Source organism: Thunnus albacares, chromosome 5, assembly GCF_914725855.1.
Source record: "Thunnus albacares chromosome 5, fThuAlb1.1, whole genome shotgun sequence".
NCBI lineage: Eukaryota > Metazoa > Chordata > Actinopteri > Scombriformes > Scombridae > Thunnus > Thunnus albacares.
Genome location: NC_058110.1, coordinates 1930170 through 1950752, shown reverse-complemented (window position 1 = coordinate 1950752; position 20583 = coordinate 1930170). Strand labels below are relative to the sequence as shown.

The 20583-nt window shown below is 40.9% G+C and overlaps 1 protein-coding gene across 3 annotated transcripts in view; it reads right to left on the bottom strand.

Annotated features, from left to right (window-relative positions):
* The window catches only part of prkcz (protein kinase C, zeta), a 146530-nt gene that overhangs the window by 8181 nt on the left and 117766 nt on the right, over positions 1-20583 (bottom strand). For 2 of the 3 annotated variants that reach the window (XM_044351409.1, XM_044351410.1), the window contains 2 exons: positions 12168-12283; positions 4017-6108 (listed from right to left, as the gene is read on the bottom strand). In XM_044351409.1, the coding sequence (XP_044207344.1) occupies positions 6021-6108; positions 12168-12283 (204 nt within the window). In that variant the 3' untranslated portion in view covers positions 4017-6020. Of the gene's footprint in view, positions 1-4016; positions 6109-12167; positions 12284-20583 lie in introns of those variants that run through there. The other variant, XR_006403425.1, reaches the window with a different exon arrangement.

The window sequence follows — 20583 nt, the reverse complement described above, 5'->3', positions numbered from 1 at the left end:
TAAACATACTCATGAGAAACTGTCAATTTAATTTTCCGTCGTGGGTCCATGTAGAGCTGAAGATGCAGGATGACATCACCAAAACTGTCCAATGAATGAGGGTCTGTCCCAACCGCCATGCTTGTGGTATTTACAACTAGTCAAGAGGCTACTTGTGTGATGTATTTCCTGTTATTGTCACAGTGCTCAAGTACCTGTTAAGACCTCAGAGTGCGGCGGTTCATCAGAGCTCGTTAGCAGGACCTCCCATCACTAGAGATCACTACTACTAGATCACTATATGACACAGTCAGAATGAATGTTACACTCACAGTCAGATGACAATAAAAACACATCCAGGAGCTGAGAGGAGAAATAAAAAGATATTAAATCAAGTTATCTAGAAGCAGGTCGGTTCATTTAGGCCACATAAGAGACATATTGATATTTTAATATTAATAATTTAATAATCCAAAAATCAGGCACATCCTGTCTCAACGAGATGCAGAAGAAATAGTCCAAACACTTGTTACTTCTAGGCTGGATTATTGCAGTTCATTATTATCAGGCTGCTCTCTAAAGACTCTCCAGCTGGTCCAGAACGCAGCTGCAAGTGCTCGGACTAAAACTAGAGACAGAATAGAATTTAAAATCCTTCTCCTAACTTACAAAGTCCTTAATGGTCAGGCACCATCATATCTAAAAGAGCTCATAGTATTATCCCACTAGAACACTGCGCTCCCAGTATGCAACTTACTGGTGGTTCCAACAGTCTTTAAAAGTAGAATGGGAGGCAGAGCCTTCAGCTATCAGGCTCCTCTCCTGTTGAACCATCCTCCAGATTCAGTCTGGGGTGCAGACACCCTCTCTATGTTGAAGAGTTTGATAAAGCTTATAGTTACCAACCAGGCTCACCTCTGATCAGCTCTGAGTTCTGCTGTTAATCATAACTAAGCTATTAATTCTGTCAAGAAGAGCAGGTTCATTGTTAATATTACATGAAAACCATCTGTGGATGTTCTGTCATAATTTATTGTTTGGATATTAACAATAATATTCAAACTAATTCCAACTTATAAACTTAAACTTCTTGTCTGTTAATTATTGTCCTAAGACTGGCTGTGTGTGTCTTCATTCACCTCTCGGTTGGACTGGAGCTAAAAAGCAGCAATATATCATTTTTCTGCCGGATCCAGACTACATGAGCAGCGCCGGTGGTGATGTGGCTCTACAGATGGTTAGATAGTTTTTTTATTTTGTTGAGGTATGTGTCAGGTGCGTGCATTCTGTTTTTATAAATATAGTTTATGTGTGGAGCTGTGTGTGCATGGTTTGTACATCTGGCCTCTAATGTGCAGTCAGAGTTTATGCTTCTATGATTCTACTGTTGTTTCCTGGTCAAACGTCCTTGTAACTGTTTGTCTCTTCCACAAGGCTGTTTGTCTGCTTAAAGGCTCAGTCGGCCTTGTTTTGAATTTAGGAAGGAGACCTGATGTACCCTGATTATACAGCACATGATTCTGACTTAAACTAAAGAGGAAAAACAGTTAAACAAAACAACACAGCTCTGCTCAACCAATCATCTCTTTAACTTTTGGTTGAAACGAGGCTGAAGTCGACTCTGTGGAAGCAGCATGAGATCAGGTCTGCAGTTTCCACTGTGTAAAAACATTCACTTATTGCACCATCTGGATAAAAAAAACATGAATAGGGAACGTGAAGTATTTCTCCTCACTGTACTGCTGTATTCAAAATGATCCTCCTCGTTTTGTCTAATTGACTTCCTCCAGATGTGCTTGTCGAGATGCAAACTGTAGACGGTTATGTTGCACCGGAGCAGTAAATGAATCCACACGCTGTGTGCTGGTCACTACTGTGTGACCGAGCTGATGAAATCCATTGAAGAGCGCTTTGCAGATATATTTAAATATTAATTTGTAGTAAACAATTCAAACATGTTTATCTCCATATCCAATAAACACAGAGAGCAGCGTTAGATGATAAATATTGGTTCATTATCTTTTTCAGTCTCCCAGTATGAGCAGATTAAGTGGTGATCAGAGATGTGAGGATGTGCTGGTGCGTGAGGCCAACTCCCAGGCGACACACACACACACACACACACACACACACACACACACAAAACAACAACGGTAGCATCTGCAAAGGTTTTTCTGCCAAGGCTGCAAAAAGGAAGGAGTCAGTTCACGGAAAACCAGTATCATTTTTAATAATTACACATATTTACAGAGATGCAGTGAAGCAAAATTAAGCATATCCAACCAGCATTATGTTAGAACAAAAAGTCATGGAATAAGTTCATTCATTTTTAAATAAAGGGTCTTTTCTTTTAGGTGTCTGAATGGCCTTCACTGTTCTGTGATGTGGTTTCAAGGACTCCAAATTCATCCTTTGGTCCCTCAAGAAAAAAGAATGTCACTAATGTTTCACCTGCTGTGCAAAATAGATCAACAAACCATGACGTTAATACAGAAATTCATCAGATGAGACGGTGTTCGGGGGGTTGGAAGAGGAAGCTTCCTCGAATGTTGAAGTGATTCTAGCGTCTTCGTGTGTGTGTGTGTGTGTGTGTGTTCATTGTGCTGGACTAATCGGTGACTGTGTAACTGCTTCATTATCTCTCTTCTCTCTATCAGTTTCTTCCCTGCCTGTAAAGGCCCTGAAGCTAATTGAGACCCTTTGACTCAGGATCAGCTAATTAATCCTATTATGTGGTTATCAAATTAGCACGGGTCAGATTTCATCAAATAACTCTCAGCCAATAGAGAGCTCTTCTTGTCCTCGGAGGCGCTCAGAAAGCTCGTTTCAGAGACGAGTTCTTCTTCCTGTCTGTGACTTTAATCTGTGTCTTAGTTGATATTCACAGATGTGTTGTGTGTGTGTGTGTGTTTGATTTTATCTTGGCGTTTCAACACAGCAAGGCTCATAAATTTGGTTTGTTGTGCATTAAGGTGGCAGTATATGAAGTTAAACTAGCCTGAAATCTCAGTGTATAGAAATACACTCATGGCTTCATTTTATTCATTTATATGAGCGTGACGGTGGTAAAAGGAGATGAAACGTAGGATTTGGAAACCCTTCGATGGATCAGAAAGGTGCAGAAATGTATGAATATCTTGGCGAGCTGATGTTAGAGAGCTGCGTGTCGGGCTGGCTTTACACTGGCCAACTGTTACAAACTCATCCAGAACGTTCCGAGTGAAAACACAAACCCGCATATTCAATATTTCTATTCAATATTTCTACTAATATCAGGACCAATACCCTTGTTTGGGGAAGATGAATATGTTTTCAATGAAGTAAATATGCCAAACTGCTTAATGCATAAGTGTTACATAAAACTGCTAAATATAGACTTAAATTAATATCTGACCACCAAATAATAAAGAAAACTAAGAGTATGATCAAGGATTTGATGCCCATTTCCCATATTTGACAGTTTTTAATACTATTTCAGTATTCAGACAGTATGAAGCCAGCTGTGATAGATACTGTTGAACCCGGACCGGGTCCACGTCCAAACAGTGGATCAGGATTTTCAGCATTTCCAGCATGACGGCGTCCACAATAAATGTGAAAACTGTCCACTTAACAAACTTTAAAAGGAGCAGAAAGCTTTTTATTTTCATATAGACGACGGATCAGCTGACTGTGTGTAATGTGAAACTCTGCGGTTCCCCTCAGCTTTATGGAGCGTTTCAGTGTCTTTTATTTATAATTTCACAGTTTTGGTGAGTGAATACTGGACCTGCATTCATCAGGTGGACACAAACCCGACCCCCCCCAAATAAATGCTAATGTTGTTCTGCATCTGCTGGATGTGTGAACAGGCAACAGCCACGATGACTTCATAAGTAATATGTCAACATTGTGTTTACAGCTTGTTGTGCTTCCCCCAAGTGGCCAAAAAATGAATTATTGCAGCTAAGTTTTTATTATTATTGTTGATGTTTAGTCAAATCGGTCACATTATTTCATTTACAGTATAAAACATGATGAGCAGTGCTGTGACGTTGTTGTCTGGAAGGTTGCAATTAATGATTATCATTATTGATCATCTAAAGAGTGTTTTTGAGTTAATAGATTAAGTGTTAAATATTTGTTGAGCGGCTGTCAGATTAATTCATTTATCATTTGAGCACTAAAACTTACAGTTTGAAGGGAAGAAAATATAAACACCTTCATTTCTCTCCATGTGTGCAGTTAAAACTAAAGGGACTGAAATGACATTGTTGCATGTTTTGATTTTTTTCCTGCTACAGATCTGCTCAGTAAATGACACGTCTGTACCCACAAGAGAGAAATTTATATGTCTTAATATTTGGTTTTATGGTTATTATTCCTCAGCACCACCTGCTAACAAAGCGCTGCTTAGCTTGTAAGCTACAGTTACCAGCACTGATTAGCTTAGATTGTGTCTCAATGCTGATGTCAAACACGTCCACTGACCTTTTATACTGGTTTAACCATTAAGTTGCTTTGAGCTGGAGGTGCGTTCGAGTTGCACTATGTAAAGCCAGCCTTAGTGCGCAGAAAGAAACATACAATGAGCCCAAAATGGAAATGGAGACACTTTTCCACAAGGTAGCACACCCAACTGGTCACATGATATTTTCGACCGGCTGCAGATGGTCACTCAGTGGCCGCTGGGGTGGAAGAATCTGAGCTCGGCCAGCAAGCCTGAACACACTGCGGAGGCTGGAGCCAACACACTGCTGAAGTCCTGATATAATGTGTTTCTGAAGCTGCCAGGCTGACTGGCAGCAGGTCCACTCTGGCCTTCACACGCCTTCGTACTGTGGCATCACAAACACAGGACGGTATGGATGCTGTAGTGGTGATGTTTGTAATTTGACATTGGGAAAAGCTCTTCTATGATCAATATCTACACATCAAGCTTTACCTTTGAGCGTTTTTTTCTCAGTTGAGGTCATTTCTGATGGGTCGGGTTTGTGAATGCTGCTCTTATACATCTATAGACCATCATTACATAATCTAAACACTGTCCTACACCGATTATTTGAACCGATTTGTTAAAATTTTTTAAAAAATTCAGTCAGGACTGAGGCAGGCTACTGTGCTCCAAAAATATTGATTCCCCCCTCAGAGACTTGGACCAACCCTGGCAGAGTCTAGACCCGGTTTCAGAAGGTCTTGGCCTGCTGAATCCATGGTGGGTGAAGAAATGTTCAATAAGAGATAAGTGCAATCAGAGACATGGTAATTAATTTGATCTTTGAGGCACTTCTTAAATAAAAACTCATCTCCCAGTTAGCGTTTTTTTCCCCCCGCTGTTTGTGAAAATCATAGAATATAACAAAAAGAAAGGTTTGCGGTTACGGATGAAAGTGGGCCACTTGCATCAATAAAAAGGCATCGTCAATTTTGGATTCACTACCTACATTATAATACACAATAATAACTTATTTTTTCCTTCGTCATTGTACATTCTCATTTTGTGTGAGGCGTCGCCCCCCCCTACAAGATAGAAAAAAGGAATTAACCAAAAAAATAAATAAAAGTGCGCGTAAAATTTCAAGTTCTTCAGCAGAACTGTCATATTCATCCAGGGATGTGAGACGGGTTGAGATGTGTTCATGAAGGCAGGCACCGAATGAAACAGCTCTCTGTTCAAATTACAAAGCTGGTCGTGCTTCAACACGAGGATGGACATTCTGAGGGGAGAAAGGAATGAAGCCGAAGGAGAAAACGAAATAAAAAGGGGAAGACAATGCAACGACGGGGAATGTTCTTGTAGTCCAGTGTCTTTGTTTTTCTTGTAGATATCAAGAAAGAAGAGTTTGGTATCCCAACAAAACAATCGGAATCGTCCAAGGAAGGAAACTCTCCCATTCTTATGTTTGCTTTGCTTTGCTGACAGGGTCCAGAGGGGTGAGTTCGTCCCTGTTGTCCTTTACTCTTCCTGCTCCTCCTGTCAGAATTGGCTTGCGAGTGGTTTTTGGCTGAGACGGCAGCTTGGACAGACAGTAGGTGGGCGAAGGAGGAAGCTGGTCTCCCCTTCATACAGACTCTTCTGTGGATAGCAGCAGGGGGTTGATGTATTCAAATCCCTCAAACTCAGACTGGTCTATTCTCTTGATGACGTCCCTGAGGAGAGGGAGACAAGAAGAGGAATTAGAGGTGTTGTTTCATCACAAACCCTGAATGCTGCTCCATCTAGAGCTGCAACTAACATGACTCAAAACAATTAATCCATAAATCAAGATAAATGGTTAGTGATTGATTTAATAGCTGGCGATCACACTCTAAAACGGTTAGCATGTGGACACCTTTGATGCAAATCAACTGAAAACCACCTGATGGACTTGTTTGTGTCAGAATAAAAATCCTCAGAGTGCCTGTAAAATGGCTTCTCTCAGTACATGATGTCAAGTGAGACAGAAAGAACACGGTGTAGACTAATCAGTGGAGGAACTCGACCTGCTTTTTGTTTCCTGAGTATGCTGCTTCCATCAACAAAAGCATAATCGCAGGTAAATGGAGCAGAACCCCATAACTAGTGGGCTCAGAGTGGCTGGGTAAAAATAAATGTACTCCCCTAGCAACGCCGCTTCTTCTTCTGCAGCAACAGGCTGTTTACTCATCTGTGTGTGTGTGTGTGTGTGTGTGTGTGTGTGTGTGTGTGTGTGTGTGTGTGTGTGTGTGTGTGTGTGTGTGTGTGTGAGTGTGTGGCGATGGTGAGACAAGCAACTGAAGCCCAAAAAGGAGGCCTCTTGCTGGGAAAGGCCGAGAGGCTTTCTCTCCACAGACACTGAGCACAGGGCTTTGAAGTTAAAACAATAGGTGCGTTCACTGGACTTTCCCCTGGCGTACCAGGTGGGTGGGGGTCTCACTTTAGGGGCCACCGGCAGTGTTGAACAGGTTGCAGATCCCACCCACATAGAGGACCAGGACAAGTGAATGAAATGCTACTGAGTCTTTCTTTCAGTTTGTGCACTAGAATACTGATGAAGCAAATATTTTTCTTCCATCTGATCTCATGTGAAGTACTCTCACTGTAGGAGTAGGTCAACCACCAGTACAACCATTACATTTAGAAAATGGTGTTTTTCTATTTTGGACTTTAGGAGAGAACAGAGAGACAGAAATAAAGAAAGACCACAGAGAGGGACGCACAAAAGAGAGGAGAGAAGGTTTGGGAGTCGACCAAAACAAACAGTGTGTTCACCAACATAAATGTTGTGTTTTTTTTCCAGGCTTGGATGACTTGTCCAGATGACCAATGACCAGATGCAGAACGAAGAGGAGAGAACGAGAGGAAGGGAAAGAGGAGGAGGGAATGAAGTGAGAGAGACGGAGCAGAGAGAAGCATGAAGAAATCCAAAGAGAACATTTCAATCTTACATCCCTCAACACCTGACAAGCTGAGAAAGAGTTTGAACAAACTAAAACATCAGTGGTACGAGTCACACACCAGGTTAGGCTTCATCCTGAATCTGAACTATTGTTTGAATGTTACGGAAAAATGAAATATTCCATCTGAAGTCATAGGCTAGAAAACTAGCGAGCTATACTGAAGAGATAATCATGAGGTGTATGGAGGCATGAAGCAGCATTATCATATCCATAATGCTGGATAAGAGGTGAGGCTATTAGCTTAACGTGTCTGACAGTAACATGAGCTTGTCACCGTCCTAGTGATCGTCCTACTGGATCTCAAGTCTTCAGTAACTGCAGTGTTCACACAACTATTGAGAGTTTTGATCTGTTGGCAGCTGCGTATGAAAACAATACAAAGAGTTCTCTGTGATGCCAATTTATGAACTTACAGAAACAAGGAGAAAGGAGAGTGATCTGGAGGGGGGGGCTGTTTGTAGAGACTATACACTGACACAGAAAGTCTGGCATGAATAAAGCGGGGCAAGTTTAATGCACCATCATACATCACAACAACCCTCGTCTGTAATTCAGCCACAGCAGAACAGAAAACAGGTGGCTAACAGAAGCTGCTGCTTTTTGCTTGGTTTCGTGTGAGTTAAGAAATAGAAATGTGGGGCCTCTGACATCACAAGGGTCAAGTTCTTGCCTACTACACCCCGGCAGCGCTACCTCCAGCTTAGTCATGTCCTCAAACAAACAACTGGCTGTGTTTGTGGGTGAGACGCCAGTTCAGCAGCGACAAGGTCTGCAGTGCAGCATTCAAACAACATAGAATGATATAAATATGTTGCTTGTCAACATGTAATCTGAAATTAATAACATAATATGACACATGATTTTGTCAGACAGGGGTTCGATACCCAGTCAGTGTAGGACCTCACCAGTAGGTGTGAGGGCAATGTGTGATATGTGAGTCTGTGCACTGATGACACTACGAGGCTGACAAATATGTTTGATGTAAGACTTCTATGTTTGATGGTTTCTGACCATTAATTGTTGGAAAGAAAGAAAGAATAAATAAATGGATGCATCTACAGTGTTGGGAGAAGCAACAGGTTCCTCAGACAGACTACAGCAGTGTTGTGGTCCTTGAAAACAACCAGCCAGGACAAAGGCTACGGAGGAAGAAAGTATGCTTCCCTGGGCACTGGCTGAGGTTGCCATTTTCTAAGACAAGGAGCTGGCAGAGAAAATCGAGAGCCTCTCTCCCCCTCCCCTCACCATCCTGGCAAGGGCCCCCAGCAATCCTGGCTTTTAATGTCGCAATGTAAATCTCTAACATGGAGGGTTTGTACCCTTCTCTCTCCCTACACGGCTCTCACTTCTCTTTCTTCTTGTGCCAAGCCCATCACGAGTGGGAGAGGGGAGACTGGAGAGCTTTTTACATCACCCCCTCCTAGCGGGAGTGGGCGACGTCAGCCCCTCTCCTTGGTAACAGAGGGAAGAGAAAGGGATGGGGAGATAAAGTGCGAGACGTAGGGAGGAGGCGTGCGTCTTCTTTTGATGTGCCGTGGTTTGATGCCAGGTTGATATCTCCACTACTGAACTGGGAGAGTGCTCTCCACCCTGCTTCCCCTCCTTCCCTCCCTGTAACACCCCAATCTCTTCCACAATTGCCCCCCCAAAAGTCTATCACGGACTGCAGTCGTCAAACCCTGTCACAAATGAGCTCGTATGAGCTTCAGAGCCGCCTCGCTGCAGCCCCTTAATGAGCTGCGAGGCTCACTCACTCCAAGACTGGTTTGAAGATCAGCGTCTAGCGAACAGCAGAGGTGTACAGTACCTTCAAACTGAGGGACAGCCATGGTAGCTACCCAAAGACATCTGTCATGGGTGCAAAGCATGATGGGCATTTAATAAGGCTCCAATTAACACTGGAAGCTGCTGTTGCTCGGTGCCCTGTCATTTCACAATGGTGTAGTTATTGCTGTACATGTTCAAAGGTCTCGAGTTGCACAAACAGGTAAATGTCATGGTGGTACCTATGTCAGTCTCTGCTCCATCCAGTCCATACGTATGCTGCAAACCAGTGTTGATGATGCCAGTCACTGACACATTTTGTTTTGGAGATCCTAATTCTGCTTGATTTGACAGTATCAAGTCAAGAGAGACTGAGATTATATATGTGTGTGTTTATGAATCACTTTGCCCCAGCATGATTATTCTTTAGACTAATTGCATGTTGGATCATCGATCATTCTGTGAAGAGACATCCGTAAAGGGTGGGCTCAGCTTCCGACAGTGTTTGTGCCTTTATGAAACACTCACTTGGACTTCTCTCTCATGCTCTTTGTTTTCATTCTTCAACCATTTCTATCACTTTTCTTGTGTAGAATCATGTGTACGCCTTCAGGAAGAGACTGTCCAATAGTGTCCGCCTTCTCCCCGGTTGTGTCATTCATTGCTTCAAGACTAAAAAGACACACAACTCTTGGAGAAAGATGAGGGAGACAGTCTTTTGAAGCTTGGGGGAGGTCATGACAGGATTTCCACCAGACCATTCAAAACAGGTTTATACACTTTTACCTTTAGATGTAATCAGACGACACGTCTTATGACCTAGTTTGTCTCAAACATACTGAATCCTTCACACCTTGCTGCTGTGCTCAAAGTTGAATCAGTTTCAACTTTGACCTTGTTTGTCCATGATCTTTCACTGATGGAAAGAATCAAACATGTTTCATGCACCCAAACCTTTCTTGATAATCAGGTTCTTCATTTTTGTCTTCTCTGAAGGTTGACTGTGACTACCTTCTTCTAAAACAATCCCAGTTGTGTTGTTTGAAATTTCCCAGCGCTTTCCTGCTACCTGGTGCACATTGGTGACGTAAACCTATACTACACTTTGCATAGTGGGGCGCAGAGCACAGTGCAGAGACAGTGAGCACATCTCATACTGATAAAGTAGAAACCTGACCCTTCAATCCATAAGATGTGCGGCACATTGAATTCCCAGTACGTTCCCATCCCATACATGGATAAATATCCATGGATAGGACGTTATAGAGGATGATTGGCTGTGTGAGATGACAATCCTTTTTACTGAAAGTGCTATTATTGATGAAAATGCTGAAAAGGGGTGATGTGCATGGAGTATTTAATTTTCAGTTAAGCTTCTGCTTCTGAGCAGCTTGGTTGGAGAAATATTTGGCTAAAATCAGTCCAATAAAAGCTTTGCAGGAAAAATATAAATGTTGGAGCCTGACAAAATTAATCCAGCATGGATTTAAATGAAAATGTTGTCTAACATAAGTCTGGTAATATCTATTGGCAGGGCCTGCCAAAGCCTTATGGAATCCATTTTGTGACGGCACACAGGAAACAGACATGCTTGTGTTTCCATGCTGCGGCTGCAGACAGTCTGCGACAGTGGAGCCTGCACCGTGTCTGTTGTTGTGCCAGATCTCTTCAGCCTTTTCTCTCCAAAGTTAAATCTTAAACAAGGGCTCCTGTCAGATCCTGAAGGCTACATGTTTGCATTAATCAAAACAATAAGTAGATGGATAAAGACGTCAATGTTGGGAACTCGCAGGGGGGGATGTTTTTCTTTATTGGATGCAGAAGTCTTCTGGGAAGATGGCACTGCACCCACTGTTTGTGTGAAAAAACATGTGGAAGGAGAGTTCTTGTTTGACCATGACGGGTTCTGCTGATCACATGTGCTCTTTTTTAGCACCACTGTGTTGGACACATTCACACCTGCCAAGTATAATCACAGTTTTGTCCTCATGGCCACCACACAGCTCCATTAGGTGCCAATGACCAACAACCTGGTTGCAGTATGGTGCCCAGTATCATTACTTGATGATTACTTGACAAAAGATCAAATTCAATTTGCAGGATAGAACATGGAAACGATGTAGAGAACGGTATTGAAGAAAGAAGGCAGAGATATGTTACGAGTCAAAATATATCTTCTTGTCTTGCTGCAGTGATAGAGCCTCCTTCTATTGGTTTTGTCCAGTGGCTGTAAATTTCTGGTATCAGCAGTATTGTACTGTCAGTGCTGTAATATGATTGGTGCAAAATCTATATTGGAGGACATTAAGACTAGTTTATTCTGTCACTTCAATTGCAATAGTCCAGTTTTTTTCAAGGATTGAGTACATAGTGTTGAGGTTACAGGACTGCCCGTTGCTGTGAGTTCAGACATTTGCTATCACCACATCCTGACTCATGAAAAAAAGGCAGCTAACACTAGCCACATACCCGTCCTTCCATAATACCGATGCACACAGCACTGAGTGTGTGAGAGGTGTTGAGAAAAGTAACATCTAGCACAAATCACTGCTAATGTTAGCTAGCTAGGCTAACTAGCTGAAACTGACGATGGTCAAAAATGTCCAAAACAGTTTAATATTCTTTTGAAAAATAAAATAAAAACTATGCACAATAGCTGTAGAATTATTATAGTTTATATGTCATTACACAAAAACTGTAAGTTTGACTGTAAAGAACCATTCAGTATGTGTGGATATAGTGTGTTTCACGTTTTCCAGGCAGCCATTGATTTCCATTTATTTCACAATGCTATCAAGATAAACCTAGTTGACTTAAGTAATAATTTATTGTTGTCAGAGTTCTTATTTAATAGTGTAAAAGAAGCAGATATGATGTTCACTGTAGCAGATAAATTTCTGATTTCCACACTGCAGTGTGTAGTTTTCATTTGACTGGTGCACACGTGACACGTGAGTGCTATAAATTATTCACCAAAGGTTGACTTTAATGATGGCAGTAATGTGAGTTTAAGAAGCCGTACTTACTCATCATCTGGTGTTAGCTGCACTGGTTCATTAGTAAACTGCGTGTCAAAGTTTTCGAGGCCGTAGTCATCGGAGATTTGAGGTTTGAAGGGCGGCGTCACCTCTTTCTTCTCCAGCTTGGGAAAAACAAACACATAAAAATGCATTATGTATAACAACTGTTTTTACTCAATGATGGAGTGGAGACAGTAAAGAAAAAAAAACAAAGATTTGCAAACACACTGTGTGATCCAAATTCTGGAAACTTTCTACAATTACAGGGCATTGATTTGCTGTCTGGAAAACTGCACTCCCCTCTGCTTTGATCAAAACAGCACAAAACAGAAGCATCAGTAATCACCTAAAGGATATGGAGCTGCATTCAGGTGGTTATTCTCCTTTTCAGTAAGGTGTGAAATTAATCAAGGCTTTTATAGCTCACATTTGAAAGCTTTGAAGTCAGCAAAGAGGACACTGCTGCATGAAGTATTTGCTGCTACGCTTTGTAAAGGTCATAAGAACTGTTGCTGCTTTCAGCGCTGCAAATGTATGTTTTCTTCATTTAACTGTGCTGTGATAATTTACTCAAAGCAAAAAACATGTCAAAGACCCAGGACGGCAATCCAAGTGAAATACTAAACACTTAACTTCATCAGTGGCCAAATATAATGGATGTCTTAAAGGATCAGTGTATAGGATTTAGTGGCATCGAGAGGTGAGGTTGCAGATTGCAACCAACCGTCCAAGCATGTAAGAGAACCTACGGTGGCCGTGAAACTTGTTAAAAACATGTCAGGTCCTCTCTAGAGCCAGTGTTTGATTCCTTCTGGGCTTCTGTAGAAACATGGCAGTGCAACATGGTAGCCTATGTAGAAGAGGACCCGCTCCCTATGTAGATATAAAGACTCATTCTAAGGTAACGAAAACACAACGATTCTTATTTTCAGGTGATTAAACACTAATTAAATCATGAATATTATGTTCAATAAGTCTGTTCTGCCAGATGCCTTTAAATTCTACAAACTGGTCCTTTAAGAAAAATTGCAGAGCAGCTCACTTTTACACTCTGAAACACTAAAACATATTACACTTCATATTAACTAAATATTGCATGTTTGTATTTACTTAAAAGACACAAATCTCATGTTGGGATCCAAACCAACAAGGAAGTGATCTACCAACAAGTCCTGTGTGTGTATCAAAGTCTGATATATCTTATTCCTCTGTGTCATAGAGGTCCATTGTTGTCCAAAAATATTAAAAACACATCAGTGAGGCCCACTGTTGCACTGGGTGACATGTTCCTTCATCACCATGAACACACACGCTGTAGTTTATTCTGACTCAATCCCACACACACCGTCACACTGCTGAAAATACTCACTAGAGAACAGTCACCAACAAATACACTACCTCCTTTTGTTTGAGTAACATTTACTAAAAACTACAGTGACCAGCTGTTTTAGGAGGCTTTTTAAAAAATGAAACTATATTTGTGAGTCATTTGTAAAGATTTACGTCTTCTGTAGGAACCAATAGGCTTGAAGCTGAGAGCCACAGACATGGTAGTGAGAGTATTAGTCAGACGGACTCACACATTTTTTTGGTTTGGGTGTTTTCATGAGAATTTTAAAATAAAAATATAGCACATTGCCAACCTTATGCGTCAGTATTGTCATTCTTTTTCTCCATGTTGTAAGTGTTACTTCAAGTGAACAAGGTGTGTCTAAACTTTTGACTGGGACTGTATGTCAATCAATCAATCAATTTTTATTTATATAGCGCCAAATCACAACAAAAGTCATCTCAAGGCACTTTTCACACAGAGCAGGTCTAGACTGTACTCTTTCATTTACAGAGACCCAACAATTCCCCCAATGTCATTATCCTTTTCTTTTGGGGAGGGGCTGTTTCTTCAACCTGGGTCTTTTGATAGAAGCTGCTGTATCTTGTGAAGCCCCATGAGACAAATGAGTGATTTCAGGCTTTAAGTATAAAACTGACTTGCCTGAATAGACAATATTGAGTGTTTTAGTTGACATCATTGTGTTTACACAATAGATATGTCTAATAAATAAAAGGAAAACATGAATCTTGTATATTTGAGAGGATTAAACTCTCAATTCAAACACTTTGTCTCTTTTCCATATTGTCAGATCTGTTACTATAAAAAAGGGCACCTTGTTGCTACATTTCTCAGTGGCACTGAAGACAGGACTGAAACAGGGAGGGAAAAACAACAGAATGAAGGTTGAGGCTGCAGAGTAATTGTGCTCGAGTGATTCAGCCAGGAGAGTTTTTGTCTGGTTTGTTTCCATGGTTTCACATCAGTCCCTCATCCTGTTAAAATGTGCACTGAGGACATTTTCTGAGAACACAATGAAGTCAGATGGGCACAGAAAGACCACGGGTACAGAGGTTTGCTCTCCATGTTGTTTTTGGTCATTTTCTCAGTAGAAGAGTACTACTTTATAAAACCTGGTGGGTAGAAGGCTTCAAATACTGTGAAAGCAGTCAAATAAAAGCAATAAAATAAAATATATCTAAATCTTTTAATGTTTTCTCCAGAATACATGAAGAAATTCTCTATTGAATTTGTAATGAACAGTATGATAGTAAATACATTTATCTAATGTTGCACTAGAGTGGATTCAGGACTCAGCTGCCACCAGTAGATGTTTAGGGGAGAGTGACAGGTGAGTTATTTTTCCAGTGGCCCCAGTTCAGTCAGTGATGTGGAAGGTGTGAATCAACAGCTCACCTTTATCCTCTGAAACCAGAATCAAGTCCTTTTTCTTCCTCCTTTATGCAGCCAGACCTTTGTCTGAACTGCAGGATAATGTTGGAAGTGATGATTACTGAGCTGGTGTTTTTATATACTAAAAAAATCCTGAAATGAATTTAGGTTTATTTTAAACAAATGGCGTATTGCTGAAATATATATTGAAATTACACATCACACTTTGCAATTTAAGTGTGATAATGGGGGCAATATTAAGACGGGTAATATTTAGACAGAAAAGATAACAGTACAGCACCATACTAATAATAGGCAATAATAATCACAGTTAAGACACATTCATACAGGTGCTTCAAATGAAAACCCCACCAGAAGAAGGAAGACTTTTAGGGACTGTTTGTTATTTATGAGAGGGAGGAGGAGGCACATCAAGTTATTTTTAAGCACTGGGGACTTATATTTTTTTTATTTTGGCTTAGGAGAGGGACATATAACTTTAAATGGTTGCATTTTGTATTTATTTTAAATATGTTTTTACGTGTTATACCACTGTATGGTGACAGGACTCACAAAACGTTTCTGAGGAAATAAACCATTCAAACCTGTCTATTCAGTCTGTGTTGGAATGTGAAGGGTTAAATGGAAGAAGACCCTTTTGTCAGCCTATCAGAATTTTGCACCACTGCAGTTGCCGGGAAGGAAATGTTGCTTTCAGCTCTGTGATTGGTGGGCTGAGTAATTTCAAATGACCAATCGTAACTATGTCTTCCCTCTAAACGGGCGGGCTTTGTGGTCGCTACTTTATGACAAGATCAGCCCGCTGTGCGCTGTGAATGGGTCCGCACCATTACCACGCTGGTGCAGCTGTGCTGGCCGAGTAGGCAAAGTCTGCACACCACATGACGGTCATTGTAGCCAGCAGATCCGCCAGATCTGCTGCCAAATTACAGCAGCAAGAGCGGTGTTAACGTCACCACGACTACGTGGCCCCTACAAACACAAACAAGTCCAAGAAGAATGATTAAACAGATGAATGTTATTCAGGCTTACATAAAATCATATTGTGAACATTACTGTCCATGCTGGCAATTATTTGTCAGCTAGGACAACAAGGCTTTCGCCCTGTAGGCCGACATTGATGTTTGTTTTGTCAGCTGACGACAACGTGGTTGCTGCCACTGGCTGACAGATTACATCCATTTAAACACATAGTTTAAACAGTTTTCCCGCCTTTGCCGTTATGTGTTCAGTGGTGCAGCGGTGCACTGAAATGGAGCAGACACGTTCACAAGCTAGCGGGAAAAAAAAAAGATAAATAAGCCAGGAGTAACCATGGCTAGTGAGGATTATCCATGCCTTTTTCAAGATTAACTTTTAACGAAAAGTTGGAGTTAATCTGCAGAGGAAAACCTTCATCACAAAACCAAGGCTTCTCTGGGATTTCGTATTCAAGTAACTTTCGTTAAAACGCGATCATCAAAAGGTATGTTTTTAAAATCTAATAACAGCCGTCGAGCCAGCTGATATTATTCTGGCCGCTGCTGTCACTGTTACGTATGTTACGTTTATTTGGGAAAACAGTGATTAATATGCACATGTTGCTGATGTTGGCTGTGTATGTGCTGTGATGTGTTGTATCTTCTTAGCTGACTTGCTAACATTGGCTACTGGTGAGGCTACATTCAGGTATCTGGAAGCTGGTTTAGTTTAGAGTTGGAGGCTGTGAGAACAACACAGCTTCACTGAAAGGATGGGACTTCATGCAGTCACTGTGGCTAATGTTAAGGTAGCGATTGATGATCAGTAAATACCATCAAACTGTAGGCTGGCTGCCTCTTAAACTTCTTCTACATGTGTTAAACACAGAAGATGGAACATGTGGGTTTGTGGTTGTGCAACTTTGACAGAGCTGGGCTCAGTAATGAAACTAATGCAACAAGTAATGTGACTAATTACTTTTTGCTGGTGAGTAAATTGCAATATAAGAACTTTTTAAATTAGTAATATGTAATGTGTAAATAACTACACTTTCAGGTGCCCATCGCTGCTGATGGATGTGGTTTGGTGTGTTCTGTGGTGCCTGTTAACTACACCCAACAGTGATGTCACAGTGTACTGAAACAATACTGGAGGCCAGCTGCTGTTGAGTTGCTCTTTAACCATACCATAACTATAAAGCAGGCAGATCAGACACTATGTTGTCATTAAGTTATGGGGGAATGTTGAGGAATCTGAGAAAAATGTGATTCTGTTACTTTCCAGTTCCACAGATGTTTTTGTCCTCCTTAAACAACACAACACTCGCAACTAGCTTGTTTGTTAGTAGTTTACTGTGTGTGTGTGTGTTTAGTTCCTACAAAGCTCCTGGTTCTCCTGCTGGTTTTTGCAGCAGATTCTATGCTTCATTAGTGTTATTGGTTCAAAGCGCTTTGTGAGAACAGCTTCAAACAGACAAACAACACAAAACAACTCTCACTTTCTCTCTTTGTATCCCTTCCCGTCGCTCCCTCTCCATCAGATTGGCCTACCTTCCCCCAATCTCTCTCTCTCTTTGCTAATTTCTTTTTCAGCTTTTTCAGCGCCTACCTACACTCCTCCATCAGTTTCACCCCCTCACATCCTGTCTCTATCTTTCTCCTCTCCGTTTGTCTCTGTCTTACTCATTGTCAATTCTTTTATCTTCTCACATCCCTCTCCTCCTACTTTCCCCATTCTCTCTGATGTGTTGTTGGGCAGGCTGAGGCTCTGTGTGGTGGTAATGAAGCACATTGAGGGCCAGGAATGAGCCCGGCACCTTCGCTCACACACACACACACACAGGAAGTGCCCCTGAGGCGAGGGGCACATGAAAGAGGTAAGTGAGCGCCAGGGCTATACAGGCGATCCATGGGTTCTCAGATCACAGAACCTGTCAGTGTGTGTGTGTGACTGTGTATTCCAGTGGTGTGTGTGGGACAGGATTGGACGATGTGACAATCAGCCTGATCTGATTGGAGACAAACTAAAGTCAACAGATGTGAAGCCAAGCATCACGCACTTACACACACACTAATACTGTATCACTTAATCACACACTCTAAGTGGTGCTTCAGCTCTCTTGCCGTCTCTCTGTCATCCTCCACAGCAGCGTGGAAGCACATCTCCATAAGAACAAGGAGATTAACATCAGAGAGGCCAAATGCTTTCACTTCACTGTTGGTTTTAATTTTAGAACTGAAACATCTTTCAAAATGTCCTGCTGCTTTCTGTACAGATCTGTTGTCAGACAGTGAACATCCCACAAAGAAACATGCTAATGTTTATGCACTCAGCTGGCTTCAAGACAGAAAGAAAGAAACATCTTGTTGTCTGTAAACAGGCTTTCCATTTCTTTTACTGTTTTCATTGTAAGAGGGAGAAGAAGAAACACAACGACAGTAACAACAATGGCGGGTGGCTTCATGCTAGTGTTGTTCTCTTTATTGTCTACTTTGATAGCTTGATTAGAGTTAAACATTCAGTAGCTATCTACCACCTTCCTCTTGCTGAAAGTGTTGTAATCTGCTTGCAGTAAACTAAATGTCAGGAATGTTGCTGACTTGCTGTCCTCTCCTCCACACATGTCGAGTAAGAGGAAAAGTACCTGTTTTGGCATTTTAATGTGGACGGAGGTATTTGCAAAAATGAGCTGAAAGTGATTATGCATAATGATGAAGTGTCTGAAATATCTAGTCTGACTAATGTGGAGGTTTGTTTACAACCTGTTTGACTGCTTGTGTTTCTTGCCCCCTTACTTACTTCCTTTTAGTGATGCTGCTAAATTAGGTCAAACTATGAAAACAAAGTTCATGCTATGAGACAAACAATAACTGATTTTTTTCCTTCAAATTATAATCAGTGCTAGAAGATGAGAAAGAAAAGTGACTACAAATCCTCCCCTCTGACCACCATCAAGCTGTCACGTTTTTTTTTTTTAATTTACATGCTAGCATTAGGTCTCATAATTCACAAACAGAACAACAGTTGACATTTCTATGCAGATGACACCCTTATTTATTCCTCATTGATATTAACAACATTATGCAAATAAACAATTATTTCCCTGTGGTCTATGTGGTTTCTGATGTGAGTCAAAGACGGAGCAAATGTGACTCTAAAATGAACTAAATAAACACAGTTACTTTATCCTAAAACCAGTGTAACTTTATATACTGTAAGGACAGCAAAACTATGCAGCTCACACCAGTCACATGACACAGGCAAGTGTGCAGAGGAAGTAAACAAGGCTGTGAGAAACATTTGAAGTTCTGTCAACAAGTCTGCAAATCCTGTGGCTATCAAAGCCAAATGCTACACCTGGTTTATCTTGCCAATGCTAACATTTCACAATTAATTTTGTTTAGAATTATGCTGCCAAACTTAGGGGCGGCTTAATTTGATCACTCCAAACAACCTTGCAGAATTTGATATAAATACCCAATGTATATTTACAAATCCAATATCAACCATGTCGAAAATTACATCCGACAAAAAGGGTGATATTTTTAAACGTGTAAGAAATACACAAAAGCAGAAAAACAATGAGCCAACAACCGAGGGTGAGGAGAAAGCTAATGTAGACCAAGTTAGCATATCTGCTGTGCTAACAGAGCTAAAGACACTTCAGAATTCAGTGGATTTGGATCCAAGCTGGACGGAATAGACCAATGTTTTTGTTTGTTTTAGAAAACAGCATGAATGGGAAAGGGTTCACCACAAATCAGACCCACCGAAGCCGAACCAAGAATCATGAATCCTCATACAGATCAGAGAGCATCCAAGACTCAGACACACAGGAAATATTTCTTGACCAGCTTCAGTTTCAATCATTATCTAAAGACATAAAAAAAATGAACTAGATAGTAATTTAACAGCTGAAGAGTTGTCAGGGGCAATTCAAAATGTCAATAGTGGTAAGGCACCTGGACCTGGTTGCCTATAGAATTTTATAAAAAAATTTCAAAATAATTTTGTAGGGCCACTCCTAAATATGTTTGAAGAATGCGTCCAAGAAGGAACTTTTCACCCACTATGAGGCTGGCTATGATAACCCTCATCCTGGAACCAGGCAAACCATGAACAGAGTGTTTGTCATTCAGACCAATCAGTCTGATATGAGGTGACACTAAAATACTTTGTAAAGTTTTGGCAAGAAGATTTGATGCACCCCTTCCTAATCTTATACATAATGATCAGAATGGTTTTGTACTAAACCGTCAAGGTTTCCATAATATCAGGAGAGTTCTCAATATATGACATGAAAAAACTGGTGCTAAAGATACAGCAATACAAACCCAATGGCAGGGTATTAATCAACAATGTAGTTTCATAACCATTCAATTTACAACGCTCTATCCGTCAGGGTTGTCCTCTATCACCAATGCTATTCACTTTAGGTTTCTTGAGCATCCAACTAGGTGAACAAGAACATAGGATATCTCTATATGCTGATGATGTGAACCTTTTTCTGACTAATCTTAAAGACAGTATTCCAAACCTAATCAAACTAATCACACAATTTGGAGAGTTCTCTGGCTACAAAATTAATTACTCCCAATCATTGCTAGTATTTCTAAAAAAGGATGAACGTCATCAGCTATAAAGACGCCATTTACAAATACAAAAAATGGTTTGGAAAGATTAAACTGTTTGACAGTAATGCCAATATCAATGATTTAG